This window comes from Camelus dromedarius, chromosome 7 (genome assembly GCF_036321535.1).
Source record: "Camelus dromedarius isolate mCamDro1 chromosome 7, mCamDro1.pat, whole genome shotgun sequence".
NCBI classification, from domain to species: Eukaryota; Metazoa; Chordata; class Mammalia; order Artiodactyla; family Camelidae; genus Camelus; species Camelus dromedarius.
This window is the reverse complement of record NC_087442.1, coordinates 76,236,220-76,262,467: the sequence shown is the minus strand read 5'-3', so window position 1 is coordinate 76,262,467 and position 26,248 is coordinate 76,236,220. Positions and strand designations below refer to the sequence as shown.

General features: G+C 36.3%; 1 protein-coding gene across 9 annotated transcripts in view; it reads left to right on the top strand.

Annotated features, from left to right (window-relative positions):
• Positions 1–26,248, top strand: part of SRPK2 (SRSF protein kinase 2) — a 203,081-nt gene that overhangs the window by 139,709 nt on the left and 37,124 nt on the right. For all 9 annotated transcript variants that reach the window (XM_064487673.1, XM_064487672.1, XM_064487677.1 and 6 more), the window contains 3 exons: positions 23,782–23,890; positions 24,568–24,655; positions 25,111–25,198. In XM_064487673.1, coding sequence (XP_064343743.1) covers positions 23,782–23,890; positions 24,568–24,655; positions 25,111–25,198 — 285 coding nt within the window. The remainder of the gene's footprint in view (positions 1–23,781; positions 23,891–24,567; positions 24,656–25,110; positions 25,199–26,248) is intronic.

Genomic DNA, 26,248 nt, shown 5'->3' with positions numbered 1-26,248 from the left:
TTTGCTCTCCTAACAGACAGGCATGCTGTAGGTTAGGTTGAAGAGTAATTTGGGAGCATCATGGAGAGGACAAATGAGGATAAGAAATTTGTACATGAAGTAAATTAGAACATCATCTAGAAATACAGTTTTTAAAAACATGAAGAAAGGCAGAATAGGAGAAGAACCCTTGTGGTGTGATCACCTCTCTTTAAAAAATTTGTTTGGAGCAAAAGAACTGTACTAAAACGTCAGCAGTAAGGTGTGGCGTTGGGGTGGAGGTTTCTTTCTGTACTTTCATGTCTAGTTGCTGCAGCACCGTTTGTTGGAAAGACTCACCTTTACCTGTGGAATTGCCTGGTGCCTTTGTAAATAAATTCACTGTATGTATGAAGGCCTATTTTTGGACTCTTCTTTGTTCCATTCCTCTTTTGGTCTGTTCATGCTCTCACTGCCTTGATTTGTGTGGCTTTATATAGTCCATCTTGAATTGGGCAGTGGATGTCCTCCAACTTTGTGCTTTTCTTCCAGAATGGATTTTGACTTGATAGTCCTTTGCATTTATGTATAATTTCAGCATCAGCTTATACATACAATTTTTTTAGACGTGTCTTTAATAATACTGAATCTTCTGATCCATTGTAGGGGAGCAAAATCTGCCACCCCAAAAACCTCTTGGGCATGTGGATTATTTGGAGCTGAAAAAGCCCAAAAGACTAAGAAAGAAGCTTTGACTTTTCTCCTAAATTCCTAATAGAATTTAGCTAGAGGGAATGTTACCTGACAAGAATAGAGCTATCACCAGCATCTGCAGAGAACATGGGCTGGGGATGTGGGGGAAGCTCAGCAGAGCCTAAAAATCAGAGTTCACTCTGTGTCCCACTGTGTCTGTGTAGCCCAGCAGACATCTACCTACCAAGCATTTGCTCTGTGTGAAAGGCCTTCCTTTCCCTGTAAAGTCCCAGACTGCTACCCACAATGTCTTCTTTTGTCTTCAGCTGAAGATCTTATGTAAGGTGAGGGTTTCAGACATTTTGGAGAGTTACTCAGTTTTGCTGGGTTTCTTCCATGTATACAGTATATGTCATTAAACTTTTGTTTGATTTTCTCCTGTCAGTCTGTCTCATGTCACTTTAATTCTTAGAACAGCCTAGAAAAGTAGAGGAAATTTCTTCCTCCCTGACACCACTAACATGTCTGTGTTCATTTAATTTCTCTTAATAGTACTTCTGTGTTTTCTTTGTAGAAGTCTTGCTCATAGTTAAACTTTCTCCTCTTGTTTTTTTGATGCTGTATTTAATGGCAGTTTTTTTTAAATGATACATAGAAATATAATTGATTCATTGATCATGTATCCTGTAACTATGCTAAATTTATTTACTAATTCCATTAGTGTGTGTGAGTTTAGGTTTTTGTTTTTTGGATTTTCTGCACACAGAATCATCATTTCACTGCAGAGAGTGTTCTTTTCCTTAGCATGCTTTGTTTCTTGCTTCATGCTTCTTTCTGTGCACACAGTTGAGTAAAGGTGGTAAAATTAGACATCCTTGTCCTGTTTTTGGTCTTAGAGTAAATGTGTAGATTTATTAAAAGATAACTTTCTCAGTTTGTGATGGATCCCATAGGTTTAAAAAAAGGAAAAGCGTTAAGGCTTACAAAAAGAGAAGTAGAATGTCTTCACAACGTGGGAGTAGGGAAAGACTTTGTAGAGTGTATAAGAAGTATTAAGTGTGAGATTAAAAAAATTTTTTAACTAGATTTCAACAAAACAAAATATTTTACTGATTAAGAGACATTTTTAAAAATGGAAAGACCAGCTTCAGAGTAGTAGAAAATAATTGCAGTATATATTGTTGACAAAGAACATGACTGAGAGACTACATCAGGATGCTTTTGAGATTTTGGAGACATATTCTTTGTATTGATTAGGGCATATACATTTGTCAAGTATTAGGGAATTGTGTATCTAGTTTGTAGGATTTCTCTCTCTTATTTGTTTGTCTTTTATTTGTTTTCTGCATTGAGCATGTATTTCTTTGTAAACAGAAAACAAATTTTAAAAAAGAAAAGCTTAGCAGTGAGGAACCACTGCAGATTTTGAACAAGGAAGCGCTGTGTTTAAGGAAGATTAATGTAAAATATTGAATGACTAGATTCAGACAGAGAGGGTGTATATCTATACATATAAAGGCAAAGACTAAAGCAAACAGCATCACAGAGGTAGCATCTTTATCATTTGACAAACTATTGGGCTAAGAGAGGGCAACAATAAGAAAAATTCCGAGTCTTGAATCCTGGGGTGACTGGAAGTAGAGTAGTGCCTTCTGGGCATCATTAAAAAAAAAAAAAGAACTCTGAATTTTGAAACTACTTGTCATTTCCTCTTAGTTTTGGATGTTGTGTGGCTATTAAGTGTGCAGCTCATCTTTAACAGTTGAACAAGAATTTATGGCATGCATTCTGTGTCCTAACTTCACTGCAGCATTATTCTATGTCATTTTTTTTCTGGGCTATTTTTTCTTTATCCCAGTTTCCTTCTAATTTTGTATCTTGTATTGTGGTTTTAAAAACTGCCTCAGTTCTTTACTGAAAAAAAGTGGGTTGAGTAGTGTTAACAGAAACAGTGAAATTACAGTTGGTCTGGGGAAATATTGATGAGTTTGACTTTATTAATTTGAGATTAAAGAAACTGATGGAGAACCAAGAAGGCAGCTAGAGATATGAATCTGGGGCACAAAAGAGAGGACAAGCTGATGGTGTAGTAAAGAATTTAATGTTGCCCAAAGAGATCTGGCCTTTGCTCTAAACTCCTTGGTGGTAATCTCTAAGCTCTTGGAATGTCTGTCTGATAAGTATCCCTTTTACCTGGGCCTTGGCCCCCTCAGGGTAATCTTACAGTGTGATCTGTGCCTCATGGGGGCTTTTGGAGGGCGTGGAGCATGAGGTTTGTCATGTTGCCAGTCAACCATGTCTACATAACGGAGCCCTAACAAAAACTCTGGACTCCGAGGCTTGGGTGAACTTCTGTGATTGGCAATATCATCTGTGCTTTGTCATGTGTCATTAACTGGAGGAATCAACACTGTCCACTGGGAGAGGACAGTTGGATGCTCCATATTGGGGCCCCTCCTTGATTCTGCCCCATGGGTCTCTTCCCTTGACTGTCTGTAGCCCCTGTGCTGTTGTCAGCTATCACCACAAGTATATCACCTTGTGTGTGTTCTGTGAGTTCTTCTCACAAATTATTAATTACTGGAATGGAACACAGTGTCCAGAACCTCCAAACCTACAGCTGGTGTCTGGACTCTGCATTCTGTCAGAAGTGAGACTGTTCCAAACCTTACACAAGTATTACAGATTTGATGTGAAATCAGGTCACATGAGGAGGAGTGTTCAGTGAGTAGAGGAAGTGCAGGGAGATTGTTCAGTGACAAGCCTTTGAGAAATTCCGTGGGACACAAGTGAGAAAATAAGCACAAGTGGAAGAACAGACAGAACAGACAGGGAGGCAGGAGAGCAACCAAAGGCATGGGTTCAGTTGACACGGAGCAGATTGAGGAACCGAGAAGATGCCAGCTCCGAGAAGATGGCTCTGTTATTCTGAATGAAAAAAAAAATCCTGAACATACTTAGTTGTCTGACCTAAGTTTTTCATTTTGGAGGTGTAGATTGGGTCTTGCTTGCAGTCACTTTAAATGTCAGTGGTTCTTGTCCCCACCTGTTAGCCTCCTGCATCCTCTGCCTTTTTGGATCTGGACTTCTTCAAAGGAGGTGCCTCAGGACCTGGCCAGATTCACCATGTGATGTCTGTCATGATCTTTTCTGCTTCCTGCTCCCATGGTGCTGCGAGTACCCCCTATGAGGGTGCTCTTGTCCATGCCACCAGGGCTGTCCCTGCTTACTCAGCACCAGAGCAGGACTGTGTGGCACAGGTAGTGAGAGAGGCCAGGCCAGACGCCTCCCAGTCTGCAGTCTGTCACCCAGGAGTGCACAGCACTGACTGTGCCATGCACGTTAGCATGTCCTTTATGGTTGGTTCCTCTTTCTGTCCCCCAGCCCTCCGCCCGCTGGTCTACACCACTGGTCCTTGGAGTCTGGTTTCAGAAAGAGTCCACAGTCAGTGTGATGGCTTTGCTTTCACTCATTTTCTGTCTCATCCTCTCCCTGTCCCCGTCCCCCCCATCCCCTTACGGACTCACTGGAGCATAAAATGCCTTCCGTCTCCTAGCCCTAAATGAAAACACTCCTGTAAATCATTTCTTGCACTCTGGCTCCTTGGGACTATCCAGTTACCTAGGCAGGCCCAGGCATGTTTGATTCGTATTTGGCATCTAGGTAGGATTCAAAAAATATTTACATACAGAACCTGGTAATGGGACAAGTTTTGGAATAATTTATTCTCTTTCTTTGTTAAAATGTATTTTTACTGAGATATAATTGACATATTGTTACAAGTTTTAAAGTGTACATTGTGTAAGTTAAGTTGTCCATTTGATATGTTGTATATTGCAAGATGATTGCCACTGTGCATCTCTGTCAGGTCATGGAATTTTCATTTCTTTTTTTTGTGGTGAGAACAGTTAAGATCTCATCTCTTAGCAACATTGAAGTTTATATTACATCATTGTTGTCTATGTTTTAGCCTTTATTTTTCACCTGAGGCTAGTTTAAAAAAAAAAAAGGACTGTGTTCTTAGGTTCTTTATCCAGATTTCTCTCCTTCATACTGATGTTCTGGATTGGTTAGAATCATGGTGATTTTTCTGTCTCTCTATATTAGGTCCTATTTCAAACTGAAATAGAAGATTAAAGTGAAATAAAGAAGTTTCAGGTCTTGTTGGAGTTTTGGGGTTATTTTATATTGACTAAGAAAGAGTAATTGAAAATTTGCTGGGTTTTTCCTCATACAGTTTATTTTTTATCGATTACATAAGGATCACCCCTTTAAATGGTTTTTAATACATTCACAGAATTGTGCAACTACTACCACTATCTAATTCCTGAACGTTTTTATCACTTTAACAAGGAGATACATATTCATTAGCAGTCAATCCCCACTCCTCCCTCTTCTCGGTCCCTGACAACCACTAATCTACTTTCTGTCTCTATAGATTTGCTTATTCTGGACATTTCATATAAATAGAATTATATAGTCTGTGGCCTTTTTTGGCTGGCTTTTTTTTTTTTTTTCCTTAACACGTTTTCAGGTTTTATTCATGTTGGGTGGTTTCTACTTTTGGGCTATTTTGAATGTGCTGCTATGAACATTTGTATATGAGCTTTTGAGTGGACATATGTTTTCATTTCTCAGGGGTATATACCTAGGAGAAGAATTGTTGGGTTATATTGTAACTCCATGATTAACTTGAGGAAATGCCAGACTGTTTTTCCAAAGCAGCTACATCACTATGTATTTCTTCCAGCATTATATGAGGGTTACAGTTTCTCTACATTGTCGTTAACATTTGTTACTCTTTTATTTTAGCCATCCTCATGCATTTGATGTGGTGTCTCATTGTGATTTTGTTTTTGATGATGTTGCATCTTTTCATGTGCCTACTGACCATTTATGTATCTTCAGAGTTGCTGGGGTGTGCATGTGTGTGTGTGTGTTCGTGTGCGTGCATGCGCACACCCACACACACGTTCTTATTGCTAAGGTTGTCATTTGTGATGACACATGTTGTTCCATTTCTGAGGATCCATGAGAGTTTTCCTTCAGTCTCAGTACCTGGGAAAATTGTGCCACTTCTGTCTCCTAATGTGTTATTAATGTTTTTAACACTATGGCTCTTACAGGGCTGTGATTCCCCTTATTTCTTTGTTGTCTTTCAATGCTAGGAATTACTGTGTGAATTGAGGTTCACGCCTGCATTTCTAAGTGATCTTAAATATTTCTATAGCTATTTATTTAAACTCTTATTTGCTAGATGAAAAAATTATTATAAAAGTGTACAAGGTAGAGTTAAAAAATTCAAACAAAATAGAGAGGAAGCAAAAAATAAAAATTCTCACTTTCTTTGTTTGATACTCTCTTCCATAGTCAGCTCCCCAAGGTGAATTAAAGGGGTTTAAAGTTTCAAAGATATCATCCTGGAAATTAATGTGGTATATGCATATCCACATATGTATAACTACCATAAATGAGACTGGTCCATGTGTGCTCTCTCATACTATGCTATTTTCATTCAGTAGTATCTGGGTATTATGTAGTCTCAGCTTTCATTATTGTAAGTAATGCCACTGGGAACTGCTTGTATTTTCACCTATGGGTTTGTCCTGAGCAATAAGGTGTAGCTGGGGTTATCTAGTTTGAAGCATAGCACATTTTCATTTTAAAACATGTTACCAGTTGCCCTCCAGAAAGATTATACTGATTTATACACTAACCAGAAGTACATGCATGTGGCTCCACATAGCACCACTGTCTTTACATGATGTCATCAATGATTTGTTGTATTTTACTCGTTTGATCATGAGTAGAACTGGCCATTTGTATTTAGTATTTTGATTGATTGATTTGATGTATAGTTGATTTACAATGTTAAGTATTTTTTTTTTAATTGTGTACTTCATATTATTTTTGACCATTGGGTTTTAAAAACTTGCTTTTATTCTTTCTGTATCATGTAATCTTGTATTTGGTTTTTTAGAAGAGACTTAGTTTTTTTTATTATGATTTCATATCTTGATTATACTTTTCTTTGTACTTTTTATATACTAATTAAGATCATTTTACCTATTTGCTTTTTATTGATCCTGTCAGCAGCCTATTCAGCTCTATTTACTATACCACCCATATTCACTGTGAACATTTAAACCTGAATATCTCATCAGACTACCAAACTTCTTCCCTAGGACTACAGTAGTTTTTCCATTATTGTTAACACACTAAGATGGTGGTGTTCTTTCCAAGACTATTAGGTCTGAGGCATAAAAGGAGCATTTTCAAGAAGGAAGGATTTAATAATAGCAGTATTGATGTAATCCGTAGTTTGAGGACGGTGAAGTCTAAGAAAGGGCCAGTGAGCTACCTGTGGCCGAGGGGAGGTCCCTAGAGACCCATCAGTTGGGGTCAGTGATGGATCACGCATATATCAAGGTGAGGACATACTGGAGAGACCATAACAGATTCTTTGGTGAAATTTAGCAGTGAAATGAAGAGGAGGTTATAGCTTGTAGGGGTGGGGGCCAGATACAGGCAGGAGAAAGTTGATTTTAAGACAGGATACCTGAGCATATTTCTAAGCAGAAGAGAAGAAATCTGCGGGAAGGTTGAAGGGCCAACTGGAAGGAATTAGGTGAGTGCTTTTTGGAGATAGTGGCATAATCTTGGAAAGATTGAGGGCACATTCTTTTTGCAGAACGATGGAGGAGGTTTTGTATAACTGTTGCCATAAGCAGAATAAGGGCTGTTTTGGTTATTGTTGTGTAACGAGTTATCTCAAAACTTACCACCTTAAGCCAACTTTTAATTTTGCTTATGATTTTATGGATTAGGAATTTAGAAAGGGCAAAGCAGAAGGGGTTTGCCTCTTCATGATATCTGGGGCCTCCATTGAGACATCTCAAAGGCTTGAAATGACTATATGATGGAGGACTGGAATTGTCTGAAAGCTCATTAGTCTCCTGTCTGAGCCCTGGGCTAGAAGACTGAGACTGCCGACGGGAGTGCCTCTCTGTGTTCTTTCCACGTGTCTTGGCTTCCTTACATCATGGTGGCCTCGGGGTGTTCAGATGTCTTACCTACCATCTCAGAGTTCCAGAAGTAAACTCCTAACTTACTGAGTAGAAGCTGTTGTTGCCTTTTATGACTTAGCCTCAAAAATCACCCAGCCACTTCCACTACCTTCTGTTGGTTAGAAGCACATCAGAAACCACAGAGGAGGATTAGCATCCATTTCTTGTAGTAGAATGCAGGGTTCTGGAGAGCCAGTGGTTTGGGAGGTGCTATTGTAGCCTTCCTTGGATAATACAGTCTGCCAGAAGAATGACATAAGAAGTTAATAAAAGGACATTGAGAACTTCTAAGTATGTATAGTTAGGTTTTGGTATAATCATTCACCCATTTTTCCCAGGACATAAACTCATTTAATACTCTTTTTGCCTGGCATAAATTATAAGACGTAAGCCTAAAGTCCACTGACTGTCTAAATTGCTATGTTGGGAGCCTACCAGCAGAGGACACACAAGTTGGTGCATGAGCTAGGCTTTCTGATGATGATTAAACCAGGAAGCATTAATTACTCTTGGATTGTAAAACTAGGTGTGGCTTTAGAATGAGGCTCAGAAATCAGTTCTGTTTTCCATATATGTGTCAAAGAGCTTTTATTTCCTGCATTTGTAGTCATTAACCTCTAAGATCTGTGTTTTCTTCCTATTTTTTGAATTCCTTTAGAACTAGTGAGAATTTGGATTATTCACAAAGACTTACTCATTTTTTACAAGACGTGTGACGAACACCAGGGAGCGTGCCTGTAGCTGTGTGGTTGGGTCAGACTTGCTATGTACTGTGTGATACACCCTTGTGCCTTAGTGAACAGTAGGAGCATAAAATAGCAATAGGTCTTGACTTACTAAAGGCGCTTGATCTTTCAGTTATATTCTGATGTCTGAGTGTTTGTAGTTACAGTGCTTGGTTTTAAATGACTAGGGAGCTGTTCCCAATATTCTTTTTATTTTAAAACTTTTTTGGTTACTAAAATACGTTGTGAAAGAAATCTCAGTATTTCTCATGTATCTTCTATTTTCTGAGCCCTACTTTTGCCGAACTAAGACTTTCTCATTCTGAGATCAGTTGCCTCCCCAGTTCATAATTCAATATATTGTATTTTTGCTTACCCCAAACATAATTAAGTGAGAAATGAACTCCAAATCTTTGAGTACATATGAACAGTGTCCAAGTTCAGGTACTGAAGCTCATGTTAACTATGGAGATAACTCCCTTTTAAGATCTCAAATAATGTCTGTTTACTCTTCCTCTGCCTGCAAAGCAAGTAAGTGGAAGGCTAAGAACAAGAAAGAAAGACATAAAAACTAGGAAATCATTGCAAAAATCCCAGTAAACGTTGCAGCCTTAGCCTGCCTGATGTAGTCATTAAATTTTTGAGGCAAAGGAACAACCAAAATCAATGCAGAGGTATAGACATAAAGACAGATTGCATAAAAGGACAAAAGTACACCTGAGAAACTAACCCTGTATTAGTCCTCTGAAGTACTTACCTTTCAGTGTACTGGTAAGCAAGTATATTAACTGGGTTTTCAAATGGACTTTAAAGACTCTGTATTTAGTTTCCATAGACTATATTTTTTAATTTAACTGTAAATTTTATAACAATTTTAATGGAGCAGTGGTTTAGATTCTTCTCTCAAAGATAGTGAAGAGACCAATGGCTGTGACTGGCACTGTGTATTTAAGAAACAGTAGAAAGTGTTGGTAGTGGTGGTAGTGGATACCAAATGTGTCCAGTAACTGTCTTTAATTGTGAATTCCAAGATTTGTAGAGTATTAATATGCTCAAAATACTTTCAGTGAAATAGAACACTTAGTTTTATGTATGAGGAAAAAAAATTTGTGACCCATGTTGGAAAGTCAAGTAAATCTCTAAACTTGGCCTCTTGAAAACAACCATTAGCCATTTATGATCTAGCATTAACTCCTGCGCATTTTAAGGACTCCTACCGAAGGTGCATTTAAAATGCTGTGTTCCAAAGCATTCTCACTGGATTAAGAAATTATTCAGAAATGTTCTAGATTATAGAATGCAGAGATTACCTTTTTAGATTCTGGCTTTCCCCTCCGGAGGGTGAGCTGCATTTCTGCTGTGGGCTCTTATCAATCTTGAGGGTCTTTTCTAAAAAGTGGAATTGTCAATATATTGATGTATTTTAGAAAAATGTTTGCATGTAGATGCCAAATTGCAGCACTGAAATGAGAAGCAATCTGTAGATTATTGATCATAAAAGCAGAAGAAATCCTTATTTTTACTTGATGCTGTCTAAAATCAGATTGCAATTTTGTAAACATGGAGCTACTTTTTGTGGATCCAGTGATTGCTGTATTCAGCATCTTACAGATATTGTCACACCTTGATACCCTCATTACCAGTTTGCCTTAAATACAGCACATTTTAATTTTGCAGTGTAATAAAATACAATGTTTTAACTGTACAACACTTCGTAGCCGTGTTTTTGTATGATACGGCATTACATTTAGGTTATTAGTTCACTTTTTCCCACCTGGTCATTAGAGAAAGGGAAATCTTCTAAGGATATACTGTGTTGTTAAATTTCATCTTACAGTTGAGAATGAAAGTCTAAATTTGCACAACTCTCAAGGCTCTTCATAGTGTGATTCCAATGTACTGTTCTTGTTTTCTTTCTCAGCATCAAACAGAACTATTTATTTTACCATAAACATGCCTTCTTGTTGTGATTTTCCTCATGCTATCTGTTCTTCCTTCTGGGCTTTTCGGTTAGAATATAGTATTAACTCAGAATTTAATTTTTGCCCGCATCTTAAACTGGTAAAACCTTTCCCACTTCTCCCTCCAGTCATACCAGGGAACAGAGGACAAGCGCCCACCCCCCGTCCCCCGTCCCTGTGTGTGTCTCTTTTATGTCTCATTCTCCCTCTCCCCCTCTTGCTTCCTCTTTTCCTCCTTCACGCTCTCAGTCTCGCTCAGGACAGGGACTTGTCTCCAGCCAGGAAAATTAGGAAATGCTTCCTCTGAAGGGGGCCTTGCTCAAGCTTCTCCTGATGGATAAGTGCTGTTCTTTGTATCCTAACACCTTGCATACTTGAGACATTTTACAAATAAATACAGAGCACAGTAGACAAGGTGAGGAAATTGTATAGTAGAAATAAAGTCAGATTAAGGTTGATACATAAAGATTTATTATGATTTATTAGATAAATCTGTGCAATTTGAAATTTTTGCAGATTTGCCTGTGAGTTCCTTAGTCATCAAAGCAAGGAGGGAAATACAGTTCTAAGATGGACAGTTTTCATAAGATGAAAACAGACTAGTCACTCTAAACAAGAGTGTTTTTTTCTGGTGTGAAAGATAAGTTTGCTACAAACCAAGACATTTCTGAGATTTACCTTTCTGGCAAACTAACAAATTAGTCGGCCACAGTTTCCTGGGTGCTGGCAGAAGACGTGACACTTTTGGGCCAGAGACAAAGGACTTTGTTACTCATAGCACCATAGGCAGCCTGGGCTCATGTTCATGCTGGTTCCCCTCACCTGACCATATCCAGTAAGAGCTTATGCAGAGGCAGGCCCAGGTGGATACTCTGCACACTGTGGGTTTGTGTCATAGCTGAGGAACAACAAGGCCCAATCTTTTATCAGGGCCTGCAGCCAAATCTGCCAGCCTTTGTTCCTGAGGGAGGTATTTATTACATTTGACAGCCCTCTTCTCCAGAGGGAGGAGATAGTGTCTGTTTTCCAAGGCTGTTCATTTTAGAAACTTTTGGAAGATTTTCTGGAACAAAGACTGTCAGTGTCTCTGTTCAAAAGATTTACAGAAATATGTTTGCTTTGGATCTGGTTCTCTCATGAGGTTACAGTCAGGCTTTTAGCTGGGGCTGCCCTCAGCTGAAGGCTTGACTGGCTTGAAGGATCTTCTTCCCTGTTCCTGCTCACTCAGGTGGTCAGGTGGTTGTTGGGAGGTCTGGGTTCCTTGCCATGTGGTCCTCCTCACAGAGCTGCTCACGGTAAGGCAGCCAGCTAAGCAGAAGGAGGGAGGGAGGGAGGGGAGAGCACCCAGAAGAGAAGCCAGTCTCTGTAAGATTGTGATAAGCCACGGCTTTATCTCTTGGGAGGTGACTTTAAACTTGAATGTTGAAAGTCTTGGATTCTCTTATAAGACTATTTTAATGTTTGCATAAACCATTAATAAAAAGGTGAATTAATTGTGATCATTTTGTAGTGTATAGAAATATTGAATCGTTATGTTGTGTATCTGGGACTAGTGTTGTGGGTCAGTTATACGTCATTAAAAAAGAAAAGAAAAAGGACAAGTTAATTTGTTTCTTTTCTTTTCCTTCCTTTCTTTTTTCGGCATTTGATAACTATAAATCATCATCTTACCTTTTGCTGATTGGGCTATGCTAATGATTTAGATTACACTTTGGATCAGTTAGTTTTACCATCTTAAATAGGTATAGGTAATAACACCCTTAACCCTGGTCTGCTGACTCATTATCTGTGCCATCAGTCACAGTGGGTTTGGGTAGTGGCAGAACAGTGGTGAACACTTATGTGGCAACTTAATATGTGCCCAGGTCTCGGTCTGAGAGAGTAAGGTACCCAGAGAAACAAATTTGCTCAGTGTCATGCAGCTAGTATATGCCGCTGCTGTGATTCAGTTCAGCATCCCTGAATTTAAACACAAATCTGTATAAGTAATTGGCAGGAGGCAAGGGCTTAAAATTATTTGTTGGCCTTTGTATTAACATTTCACGTGTTCAGGGTTTCTCATTCTACGTACTCTACTGAAATCCCTGTAGCCTGACTGCAAAAATTGTTTCTCCATCCATCCTATGTATCTTACAATCAAGTAGTTTTTGTTGTTACCTCTTTTAGGTCGTAGATAAATAGAAATCCTCTGTCTTGGGAGCATTTTCCTTTGCTCAGGTTTTCTCTCTAGAGTTCTCTCCCCTTCATTAATGTTACACTGAATACCTGGTGTAATAACAGAATAATTTCATTGAAGAGTTTTTAAGTAACAGTGATTGTTCTGATTGAATCTTCTCTAGTCTGAAGGGAGTTTTAACAGCTGTGTCATAGGCTTCATTGCTGCTTATTATTTTGATGGGTACTAGTGCTGTTTTTTTATGCCTTTATTCCTGTTGCCTTTTTATATTTAGCATTATTACTAATGTTTCTATTAAGGTGCATATGATCTGAATTATGCTTAGATTTCCACATTTTCAGTTGATACCACCTACAAGCATTTTTCACAACTGCTAAATGTGATGTGGCTCTCATAGTAGGAAATTTCTGTGTGATAAAATTTTAAAGCAGTAATTTTTTTCATATTTGTTTTGTAACCTAAATTGTGGTTCTTAAAGACGAGTTGTGGAAAATTTTGTCATGAAGGTCAATTGTAGTAGATTCTCATGTACCATTGACAGACAAACCCATTTCCAACTGCTCTCTTGTATTGAAAAATAGATACCATTTAAAATTGTAGTTTTTATTTTATTTCAGACTTTTACTGTTTTCATTCACAGCAATGTATACTTAATTCATACTGGAATCCTAGTCATAAAGAAAATGGGTCCCTATTTTAGCTGAAGGGTGAACACTAAATCATGGTAGAGTAAAAAGAGCACAGTGCTCAGAATCTGACAGAGCTCTATTCTAATCTTGACTCTAATGCTTTCTTCCTGGGTGACACTGGACTAGTGCACAAGCCCCAGTCCCTCCCACCCCAACACATGTTCCGTAGGAATGATAATAAAGTATCTCACTGTTTTTTGCTTTAAATGACATAAACATCACAAATCTAGAGTGGGCTTTGAGCAGACTTTTTATTTTCCCTCTTGGCCTCCTTTTTAGAGTTTATTTCAGAGGATTTGGGGTCCTGCACATTGCATTACTCAGAGCCTGTCTCCTTTGTCCCCCAGTGGTTGGTCCCCACCTTCTCAGTGGTTGCCTGATGTCCAGACAGCTCTTCTCACCAGCACACCTGTGGAATAAGTAAAGAGATGGGTTAAAAATGACATTCTTTTAGGGGGTAGGGAATAGCTCAGTGATAGAGCACATGCTTAGCATGCATGAGGTCATGGGTTCCATCCCCAGTATGTCCGATAAATAAATAAAAAAAAATAAGTAAGTAAATATAATTATCCCCACAAAAAAACTCCCCAAAACCAAAAAAAAAATTCCTTTAAAAATGACATTGTTTTATTACTCTCAAACATAGAGAAATTTTGAAGGAATAATACAGTGAATCCTCATCCATTTTAGCATTGTTGAGGAATTGCTAATATTTTCTCTTACTTTATTATATACATGTATGGTGTATATGCATTTTTCTTTTGCTGAATTACCTAAAAAGAAGTTAAAATTATGGCATTTTGCCCCCCAAATCCTCAGCAGATGTCTAAGAAAAAGGTTATTCTCTTATTATATAACCATGATACCATTGTGTGACACTGAAGAAAATAAATAATTCCATAATGTCATCTAAAATTCCTTTCTTATTTAAATTTACCTAATTGTGTCAAAAAAAAAGGTCTGTTATACTTTTTCCCCTTTTTATATCTAGGACACAGTCAGCATTTACCTATAAGATTATTTATGTTTCTTAATTCCTTTTAATCTAGGAACCCATCCCCTTTTCTTCACCAGTTCCATGGTGTTCACCAGTTGGTTTTTTATTTAGACTTTCACATTCTAGATTTGTCTGATTTTCTGTTTGATTTTTCATAATGTAATCTGTTTCTTGTCTCTGTACTTGCTGTAAACTTGAATTTATGTCTAGCCCCTTGATTACATTCAAGTTAAACACTTTTGGCAATAATGTTCTATAGGTAATGTTTTTCACCTTGTGTCATATGTTGTCTTGCCGTTGTCTCACTTAGTGAAACTGACATCGGCCAGATACCTCCATTATAAAGTCTATTTTCTACTTTGCAATTAGTAAGTTTTCTGTAGGGCTGTTCACTTGGCTCTGTACAAACTCTCTGTTCCTTTATAAGAATTTTACCTAAAAGTTTTATCATCCATGGATGATCTTTGGCCTAGTTAATCATATTGTGAGTTTAAAAAATGGTGATTTTTCTAATTCTGTCATTTCCTCCATTTATTAGCTAACATTCTTCCATGAGGAAATCCTCGGCACCCCCTCCCCTGCCTTCACCTCTTTGGTCCGGGGTTTTGGTATCAGCATGGACTTAGAGATTCTTATTTATTCAATGTATTATAATCCATGTCAGTTATTTTTTTCAATGCTCAAAGTGTCCTAGATTTGGTCACTGGGACTCCTTCACTCTCTCTCCTTTTGGTATAAATGACCACATTTATCTGAGTTGTTTCTTGCTTTCTGGTACGGCATAGTATCCAAGGCTAACCTTAAACTTTCTCTAATTCAGGAATGGAACCAGCAGTTTTCCTAAGGCAGCTGGTTCCTCTTTTAGAGAATGCCATATGGAGGTGTGTGTGTGTGTGTAGATTTGTGTAGATACATTTGTAGGAACGTATGTATGTGTAGTAGATAGTTTTATCATTACAAAGACTTATTTCTAGGCTCTTTCACAACACTGTGAGGAAATTACTATTTTAAATCAGTTTACAATATTTCCAGTTAGTATTTAACTATATAGGTTTTTTAAAACTTTAATTCTTCTGTATTTAAAATCTAAATTCCTTAATAACATTACTATATTTACCTATTTGCTTTGTCTTGTAGTATATAAATGGGATATTTCACAATATATTTAGTAATATTAACAGTAGACCTGTTGGGTTAAAATTTAAGATTTCTTTGCAGTTCCTTGTGTTTGTTGCATGCATCCTACAACTTAATAATCTACTTAAGTTCTTTCATGAAAATAAAAAGATTGGTTATATATGTCACATATATAAATGAAGGGAGGTGACAATCAGTATATGCATAATGGTAAGTCATCAAAATTTTTCATTGATTTCTCTGCATATCATGTTTCTGTTCCCACTTTATCAGATCATTTTAAGGTGTGGTTAGTATTAGCTGAGTTGCGGCATGTGTAACCAGGGAGGAATTAATATTTAGAATATAGAGGGAATATTTACAGAATGACAATAAAATAACAAATAGCACATTAGAAAAAAATGGGGATAATCACCGGAGAGATATCACAAGAGAAATCACAAGAGAAAACATGAGTAGCCACAGTAAACATAAAAAATGATGCTCAACCTCATTTTTAATAAATGCAAAATGAAACTGAATTACAGGGGCTTATCAGTTACATGCTTTGCAAGTATTTTTGCTCAGTTATGGCTTGTCTTTTCCTTCTTTTGACAGTTTGTCTTTTTTAAAAAATCAGAAGTCTTTAATCTTAATTAAGCCCAATTTATCACTTGATTTTTTTCATAGGTATACTTTTGGTATCCTAAGAAATCTTTGCTTACCCAGAGTCACAAAGGTTTCCCCTATGCTTTCTTCTAGAAGTTCTGTAGTTTTCAGTTTTACAGGTAGGTCTTTGATCCATTTTGAGTTTGGTGCGTATAATGTGAGTTATGAGTAGGAGGTTTTTCTTTTCTCTTTCTCCACAGGTGCCAACCCGCCCTTCCCTGCCCACTCCCCTTCCCAATATAGGGATATCCAGTTGTTTCAGTGTCATTTGTTAAATAGTCTCCTTGCTCTACTGAATTGCCTTTGGCATCTTTATCTGAAATCAGTGCTTTATATATTTCCATATGAGCTTTAGAATTAGTTGTCACCTTCTACAACAAAAGCCTGTTGAAATTTTAACTGGGATTGCATTGAATCTGTAAATCAATTTGGGGAGAGTTGACATCTTAACAATATTGAGACTTCTGACCCATGAACACAGTGCATCTCTCCATTTATTTATGTTTTCTTTAATTTCTTTCAGTAGTGTTTTGTAGGTTTTCTCCGTCTTCTTTCAGATTTATCCCTAAGTGTATTTTTAAGATTTCATTTTCTCAATGTTCATTTCTGATATATAGAAATAAAATTGACATAAATGAATGAATGAATGAATAAATAAATAATTGGACTTTGGGGAAAAAAAAGATGAGCTTTTTAAAAAACTTAAAAAAAAAAAGAAACACAATTGATTTTTCTACTTTGAGCCTTTATCCTGCTGCCTGTCTTCACTCAGTTTTAGTAGCTTTCTGGGGGGTGGCAGATTTCTTCAGTTTTTCATATAGACAGTCAAACTGTCTATGAATAAGGATAGTTTTACTTCTTCTGTTCCAATCTTGGATGCCTTTTTATTTATTGTGCTGACTAGAACTTCCAGTCCAGTGTTGAGTAGAAGGGAGAACAGTCATCCTTATCTTGTTCCTAATCTTAGCAGGGAAAGCATTCAGTTTTTCACCATTAACTCTGATGTTATCTGTAGGTTTTTCATAGACATTCTTTTGGCCCTGCTTTGTTGAGAATTTTTATCAGGAATGCATATTGGATATCATGAAATGTTTTTTCTGCTTATTGAGTTGATCATACGGTTTTTCTTTTTTAGTGTGTTAATTATGGTGAATTACATCTGTTGATTTTTGAATATTAAAGGAGTTTTCATTCCTGGTATAGACCCGACTTGGTCATGATGTATTATCCCTTTTATATGTTGTTTACTTTGATTTGTTGACACTTTGTCTAGAAGTTTTCATATCTACATCCTTAGGAAAAGTTGGTATGTAGCTGCCTTATAATGTCTTCACCAGGCTTTGGAATCAAAGTAATGCTGGCTTCATAGAATGAGATGGAGAGTGTTTTTTTGTTTTTTTTTGTTTTTAACTATTAAAGACCATTATACAGTATTTTTCTTTAGGTCCATTCAGTAATTAAAAAGCTAATTTCCAACATTTATGAGACAATGAAGGGAATTTGAACACTGGTTAGATATTTACTTTTGGGGGGAAGGGTAATTAGGCTTATTTATTTTTTAATGGAGGTACTGGGAATTGAACCCAGGGCCTCGTGCATGCTAGGCATGCAGTCTACTGCTGTGCTATACCCCACCCCCGCCAACTAGATAGGTATTTAACATTAAGGGTTTTTTGGTCAAAATTTTCTAGGTGTTAATAGTATTATGGCTATGTTGAAAGATAAAAGAGGTCTTATTTTTTAGAGACACATACTGAAATACTGTAGGTAAAATATATCAGATTTGTTTTAAAATAATTTGGTATGGGGGTGTACAGATATGAAGTAAGATTGGACATGCATTGATAATTGTTGAAATTGGGTGATGGATACATGGAACTTCATTGTACTTTTCATAATAAAAAGTAAGAAAATACATCTTCTAACCCTCCTGCACCCTCCACGTTTATAAAGTTATAACTGAATTTTTTTTAATTCTCAAAGATACTATTGGCGGTTACAACTTTTCATTGCCTTGTGCAATTTGGGGTTAATACAGGCATACCTCATTTTTATTTAAATGAATTTTCCCATTAAATTTTTTTTAATTAAAATATAGTTGATCTGCAATACTGTGTTAGTTTCAGGTGTGCAGCATGGTGATTTGTTTGATTTTTTTTTTTTTTGCAGATTATGTTCAATTATAGGTTATTACAAGATATTGATATAATTCGCCATGTTATACAGTAAATCCTTGTTGCTTATCTATTGTATATGTATACTAGTTTGATTCTGTTAATCCTATATTCCCAATTTGTCCCTTTCCCTCCTATTCCCCTTTGGTAGTTGTAAGTCTGTTTTCTGTGTCTGTGAATCTATTTCTGGTTTGTATATAGATAACATTTGTATTATTTTTTAGATTCCACATTAAAGTCATATCATGTAGTATTTGTATTTCTATGTATGACTTATTTCACTTAAGTATTGTATTCTCTGGGTCCATCCATGTTGCTGCAAGTGGCAGTGTTTCTTTTTTATGACTGAGTAATATTCCATTGTTTTTCATATATACATGTATATCTCACATCTTTTTAAGCCAACCATCTGTTGATGGGCACTTGGGTTTCTTTTATGTTGCTATTGTTTATAGCACTACTGTAAACATTGGGGTGTATGTATCTTTTCAATTTAGAGGTTTCATTATACCTCATTGTGGTTTTCATTTGCTTTTATCTAATTAATGATGAGCATCTTTTTAAGTGCCTGTTGGCCAGTGGTATATCTTCTTTGGAAAAATACCTATGTATTCTGCCTTTTTTGTTGTTGTTTATTTTTGTTTTCTTTGTTTTTGGTTATTGAGTTGTATGTTAACCCCTTGTTGGTCACATTGTTTGCAGATATTTTCTCCCATTCCATAGGTCTCTTTGTTTTGTTGATGGTTTCCTTTGCTGTGCAACAACTTTTGAGTTTGCTTAGGTCCCATTTGTTTATTTTCACATATATTTCTTTTGCCTTGGGAGACACATTTAAGAAAATATTGCTGTAATTTAAGTCAAAGAATATATTTTTCCTTTTTCAGTTTTTAGGAAGAATGTAGAATTGTTAATATTTCTGTTATAAATATTTGGGAAAATTTACCAATTCATTTTTTTAAGGCAAGGTTTTTAACTATAACTTTTAAAAAGTAGTTATGGGGTTACTTAGATATGTATTTTTTCTTGATTAGAAGGAAACACTTAGGTGTTTTGTGTCTTTCATAGTATTTGTCCATTTCACCCGAAGTTTTCATGTCTATAAGCATAACATTGTAATATTTCTTATTATCCTTTTAATATCTATAATATATATTGTGATGTTACCTCACTCATTCCTTGTGTTGATACTTTGTGTTTTCACTTTTTTCGCTCTGGTCAACCTGGCCTTAAGTTTATCATTTTCTTATTTTCAAAGAAACAGCCCCTGGTTTCACTGATTTTTCTCTATTGTTTTTATAGTTTTTATATTACATATTATTGATTATAGCTTATATCTTTAATATTTCTTCTTCTGCTTACTTTGGGTTGCATTTGGTCTTTTTCTCGTTTCATGAGGTGGCAATAGATCAGTGATTTGAAATCTTCTAATCTAGGTATTTAGTGCTCTTAAGTTTTCCTTAGTTCTGTGTTAGCAGTGTTTCACAGATTCTAATACATTTTAATTTTCATTTTGTATATAGAATATAATTTTGAAAAATTTCTTCTTTATTCCATGGTTTATTTTGAAGTGAAGCGTGTTAGTTTCCCAATTTGGGGATATTTTCTCTAACTGCTTTCTAAGTTAATTCTGTTGTGTTCTGAGTACATGCTTTAACTGACTTGAATCTTTTAATTTCTATTGAGACTTGTTTTATGGCCCAGTACATGGTCTGTGTTGGTAGATGTTTGATGTGCTTGAATACTTGCTTTTGAGTAGAAGGTTCTATAAATATCAGTTAGATCAAATTGGTTGGCGGTCGTGTCAACTCTTTCATGTCCTTAGTGCTTTTCTGTCTACTTATTCTGTTAATTTTCAGGAAGAGGATTCTCTCCCCTTTGCCTTCTGAGATGGCCCCCCACTCTGTCTATAGAGTGTATATCTGCTTTTACTTTGAGCCAAGCACCCAACCCTGCACCTCATGGCCTTTGTCTTGCCTTCTGAGACAGCCTGCACTCTTGTCTATGGAGTATGTATCTCTCTGAATAAATCTTTTACTAAAAAATTTCAGGAGAAGACTATTGAAGTCTTCAGTGACCCAAATTGTGTCTGTGTTATCATTCTGTGAAGAAATATCTTTTTACCCCCTCCTTCCTTTTTGAAGACTGAGCACTTTGGAGGTGATTTTCAAATCATTCCTTGTACCTTTGAAAGCCTTTATTGGTTGAGAGAAATGCCAACATCAGAGAGATGAGAGACTAAGGTCAGTGGGAAAAAAGATAATTTTTTTTTTGGTAGAAAACAAAGACTTTGTTGAAAATCATTCCAGATTATTGTCTGTGATAAGAGTTCTGAACTTTTGATTCACTGTTCAAATTGAACCTATGTTTTGCTCAGCGAGGAAAAGGGAATCGTCTTTATCTTTGGCTGACAATTCCCCCAAAGCACCTAAGAAAGATAGTTTCAGAGTTGTCTTCTTTGGAGCCTTATAAATAGTACAAGTAGAGCTTTAGTTATAGTTTTTTGGGTGTGCTAGGGGGCAAAGGAATCAAAAAAAAAACCAGAGCAGTGAACTTAATGATTGTTTAATAGTCTATTCTTGTTCTCTTGTGTTTGTAATCCAATCTAATAGTTATTTTTTAAGAATAAAAGGAAAAGTAAGTGATAAATACATGATTTTTATATTAAATAGTGTAAAGAGTGAAGTACTAATGTGTCATCCCAACCCCTAGGTCAAGGCAGTCCTCAAGTGCTGGTGTCTCCTGGTTCTCTGCTTGATGCCGGCAGGAGGGTCCCTGTGTGGTCCTGTTGTTATCCTGGGCTCCTGGACTGACTGATGGGGAAGCAGCAAAAGGAGGTCCTTGTCTAGTCTGGCTGTTCCTTGTGTGCTAAACAGCGTTGTGGGTCGCAGGGTATCCTCTGCTAACAGCTGTCGTGGCACACGTTTTCTAAGTGCAGGGAGTTGGTGAAGAGTGTCCGTTTTCTCTTAGTTCCCTGTGTGTGGAGTCAGTTGGCGTGGTCTGCTGTGGGGAGATGTGCTCCACCCTCTGGCGGCCTAGATGTTAGTTACCGTTCTGTGAAGAGAGATTGTAAAGTGTTTGGAAGAGACTGTCATTTTCTGTAGAAATCTGGGAGTAAGGAAATGAAAGTATGTGGACGGTAGATCTGAAATTGTGCACATCAGATTTGCAAAATAAAAGGTAGGATAAGTGTTGAGTACTTTCATTTGTTTTTATGTTTGTATTTAATCATTACTTTCATGCTCGTCTTGTTTGGTTGGATTATTTTTAGGCACAGTATTCTTAGCTAGTCTGTGGGCTCCTGAGCTAACTAGACTAAGCTTGTGATTTCTTTTGTTCAACTTTCAGTCCCATTGAGAAAAAGAATGGTTGCCCTGATGCTGTGATTACACTGGAAGTAGTGCTCGTGCACTTTAGCTCACATGTACACATACTGGCTGTTTGGGAATTCAAGTCTGAAGTATACAATATTGATAAAAGTTTCTTCTCTTTATGTATAATTAAATTAGTTTTAAATTCAGAAACGTTAATGTTAGCAGTAATATGCAATTAAATGATAAATGGCTTTCGATTAAGCTATCAAGTGTTCCTGTGTACTAAGACCAGGTCCTCTCTGTATTAAAAATAGAATGCATTTCTCACTAGTGAACAGAGAGCATGGGCTGAGTGAGACCCAGTTTCCGGCCCTGAACCTACTACCTGTTTGAGACTTTTACCCAGTTCAGCAGTGTAGAAATAGTACTGTCTACTCTGCACAGTGGTTGTAAAAAACAGTGGACATCAGTGTTTCCTAAATACTTCATGCTATGAAATGTGACTAATCCTTTGAAGAAATGGTTTCATGAGCACAAATCATTTGTTGGAATTTGTAGCATTCCCTGTTCTCTTAGAAGTTCCCACTGTGTGTTAAGACGCTGAACTCTGAGAACCTCTTTGGTCAAGAAATTTGCCTTGCTTTATTCAGCTTTATATTTCTCAGACAAAACTTCTCTTTTCTTCCTTCCCCTCCCCTGCTCCCATTACAGAAAGTCTGCAACATGATTCAGTTTAGTTTTGTTTCCTGGAAAGTGGTTTTGAAAATACAGTGCCTAGCACAGAACCCCTAATTTACACCTAAATAATAATGGTTTTCTTTTCCTCCTTTTCAGTGTTAATTTTAGTGGTTTGAACCAAGAGCCCACTTTAATTTTAGTTAGCCTTCTATGTAAGTAATTCTATGCACGCCGTTTTTTCTTGTAGTTTTATTGAGATATAATTGACATACAGCACTGTGTACGTTTAAGCCGTACAGCCTAATAACTTCACATATGTCTATATTGTGAAATGATTGCATAATACTTTTAGTTAACACCCATCCGTTTATTTAATAATTTGCTATATTTTATTCCTAATTTACTATTTTTTAATTCATATCTTTTGCCCAATATGTTGTTACAGACTTTGGTATTAAAATCCAGCAAAAGCAAGTGTGTTATGAGAGTAAGAATTTTAGAATACTCAGTATCCGTCAAATTCCTGCTTTACTAATTCAATACAATTTAAATATTCATCAACATTCATGATATTTCTTGAAATATAACTTGAAATGTAAGCCCTCTGAGAATTACATAGATGTGTTGGAGGATGTGGTTTAGGTGCTTTGTGCTTTGAGCATCTCCACACTAGGCACAGACTATCCATGTCTTTCTTGAGTGATTTGTAAGATCTGCAGATTTTAGAAAATGAGAAGTAACATCTTTGCAGTAGAAAAGGAGTAGATGTCAAAGAGTAAAAAGTTGGAAAGTATTTTTTTGTTTTAGAAAAATTGGAAAAGATAAAGCAGATAAAACATAGATTAAAAGAATGAAAGAGTTATTTTATATCTAGAGGTATTTGTTGCTAACATCTTATCCTCCCAGAGATTTTCTTGTTTGACAAAAATAGTATCATATTGTACATGCTACTTTGTAGCCTTCTGATTACTTAAAATGCAAAGTGAAGTTCTTTTAGATGTGTGTGAAGCATCCTTACTTCCTGAGAATCTGCCTTAACAGGGTGCCCTCTTGCACTCTCCAGCCTGTTTTCTGGCAGGAGTTTGAGGGTAAGAAAGAGTGATGAGAGGAGCAAATTCTGTTGGTGGATAAATTGTCATGTGTTACGCAGTATCTTGTTGATTATGCATAAACTATTGGTGTTTTGATGAGTTATGTTAAACTGATTCCCAAATATTTGCATTTAACTTATTTTTTAGAAGAGAAAAAGGTCGTTCAGAAGTAGCAAGAGCTGGTGTGTGTGTATTATGTACACCTAGACTTAAATATAAAATCTCCAGTTATTGTTATGGTGTGGTCAATATGGTTCATTGCTTTTCTAGGTTAAATTTTTGTTTAAGCTTAACAAAGACATAGGACACTGTTTTCTTGATGAAAGACATTCTTGAAAAAAAATAATGTTTTTAACCTAATTTTATTATTTAGTACTTTCTTTAGTGATATCAAGAACGACAAAGAAAGAGATGAGACTTTGTTACCATTTTTCTAAAATTCAAAATTTTTTTTGTTTCTGTATTTTTAATAAAAGGTGGCTATCATCCAGTGAAAATTGGAGATCTCTTCAATGGCCGGTATCATGTTATTAGGAAGCTAGGATGGGGACACTTCTCTACTGTCTGGCTGTGCTGGGATATGCAGTAAGTGTTCTTTGTCATTTGTGCCTTTGGTTCCTGGTCTAGTTCAACATCTTTATAGTATAATAAGGTAAGGCTCAGAGGCACCCTTCTGTTGTGGCATAAACTGCATAGCACAGATGTGCTATGTGCTAGCCAGACTCCCCCCCTCCTCCCCATCTAAAGTTCATTTTCTTGTCATCTTTAAATATATTTTCTTCTGCCTTTATATTTGAAGTTTATTCTTTGAAATTGTCCTACACTGGGGTCCTGTTCTTCTAGTAATTCAGCCATACCAGAAAAACATTCAAATATAAAATAATAATGTATAGGTCTTTCAGATTAGTGGGTTTTGACTTTTTGTAAAAGTCATGACCAGTAGTCTGAAACTGCATTGCGACAGTATACACATACATGTGTGTGTATGAATTGAAACAAAGGTTATAAGGTAATACTTAGTCTTAATTATATGTGATTAACTCTGACATTTATCTAGTCTGCCTTATTTTTATTAGGAAAAAATAGAAACAAAATGAAAATGAGATAATTTGACTCATGAACCCACTACTTAATTGTGGCCCCACAATTTGGAAAGTACTATTTTAAAGGAAAGCTTATTAAAAGTTTCTGTTTACTGGATAGATTTCATTATAATGATCAGCTCTGCTAATAATACTTTTTTAAATGCGTGTTTTTTATAGGGGGAAAAGGTTTGTTGCAATGAAGGTTGTAAAAAGTGCCCAGCATTATACGGAGACAGCCTTGGATGAAATAAAATTGCTCAAATGTGTAAGTGCTGCAAAAATGTGAATGCTACAAGAAAAATTAATGACGTAAGACTTTACAGAGGGATTTTTCTGGGTATTAACTAAATTAAAGTTGAATTCATTATAAGGTCAAATACTGAATCTTTTATTTATTTTTAAAATATTTTAATTAAAGTAGTCAGTTTACAATGTGTCAATTATTTCTGGTGTACAGCACAATGTTTCAGTCATACATACACATATATATTTGTTTTTGTATTCTTTTTTGTTATGGTTGCTGTAAGATATTGAATGTAATCCCGTGTGCTATACAGAAGAAACTTGTTTATCCTTTTTATGTATATAACTAGTTAATATTAGCAAATTTCTTTTATTTATAAAAACATTGCTTTTATTGAAATAGTTTTGGTTGGTATTATGGAAATGGCTTTTTGGTCTTAAACGCTACTGTTCTTGAATTCATTTTTCTTTCCGTAGGTTCGAGAAAGTGATCCCAGTGACCCAAATAAAGACATGGTAGTGCAGCTGATTGATGACTTCAAGATTTCAGGCATGAATGGAATACGTATCCTTTCTGATGGTTTCATTGCTCCCTAATGGCTGAATTATACTATAGTTTTTCTTTTTACTTTTAAAAAATGGAAATATTTCAAGTTCATATAAACTTATTTTTTTGTGTTTTTTTTTTTGAGGGGGAGGTAATTAGGCTTGTTTGTTTTAATGGAGGTACTGGGGATTGAAGCCAGGACCTCGGGCATGCTAAGCATGCATTCTACCACTAAGCTCTACAGTCCCCCCATGTAAACTGCTGTTTGCTCTGCTGTCTCTCTCTCCAAATGGTGCCTTTACTGGCATCATGTTATAAGATGTTTTACATGGAGTTCTCTGCAAGGACCTTTCAGAGATTTTGGTTTAGTAGCATATTATAAAATTATTTTTTTACAACTACTCAACTTGATTTTGGCATAGAATTTATTACTGAACATTATTATTTCTAGTGAGGTTTACTTTTGCAGTGGTAGGGGGAAGTGTATGCCAGCACTATTTGCTTTAAACTTTTAAAAATTAGTACTCCAAGGCTATGTATCCTCCAGTAGCTGCAAAGAATCACATGAAGTTGAGGCAATAAGAGCAAAAATGCTCTGCCAGTGTCAACATAGCAAAGTTACACTTGATCCTGCACAGAATCCTGCCTTTAGTTTCCAGAGTGCTGTTTCCATATTTTCATATTGGATCCTCTAAGATAGCCCTTTAAGTGCCTGACATGGGCAGTACCTTCATTTCCCAGGGGTCAGGAATACTGAACTAAGTATTCAGAATCATGTGGTTGGTGACTGCCAGGGGAGTGTCAGGAGCCTTCCTGTCCTTCCTCATCTTTTACTCTTTCTTTATGTCATCTTTGGAACAGATCCAACATTCTTTTTAAATTGAACTATAGTTGATTTGCAATATTGTGTTAGTTTCAGGTGTAAAGCTAAGTGATTCAGTCATATATATGTGTAATATATTCTTTTTCAGATTCTTTTCCACTATAGGTTATTACAAGACACTGAATATAGTTCCCTGTGCTGTACAATAAATCCTTGTTCATCTATTTTATGTATACTGGTTTGCA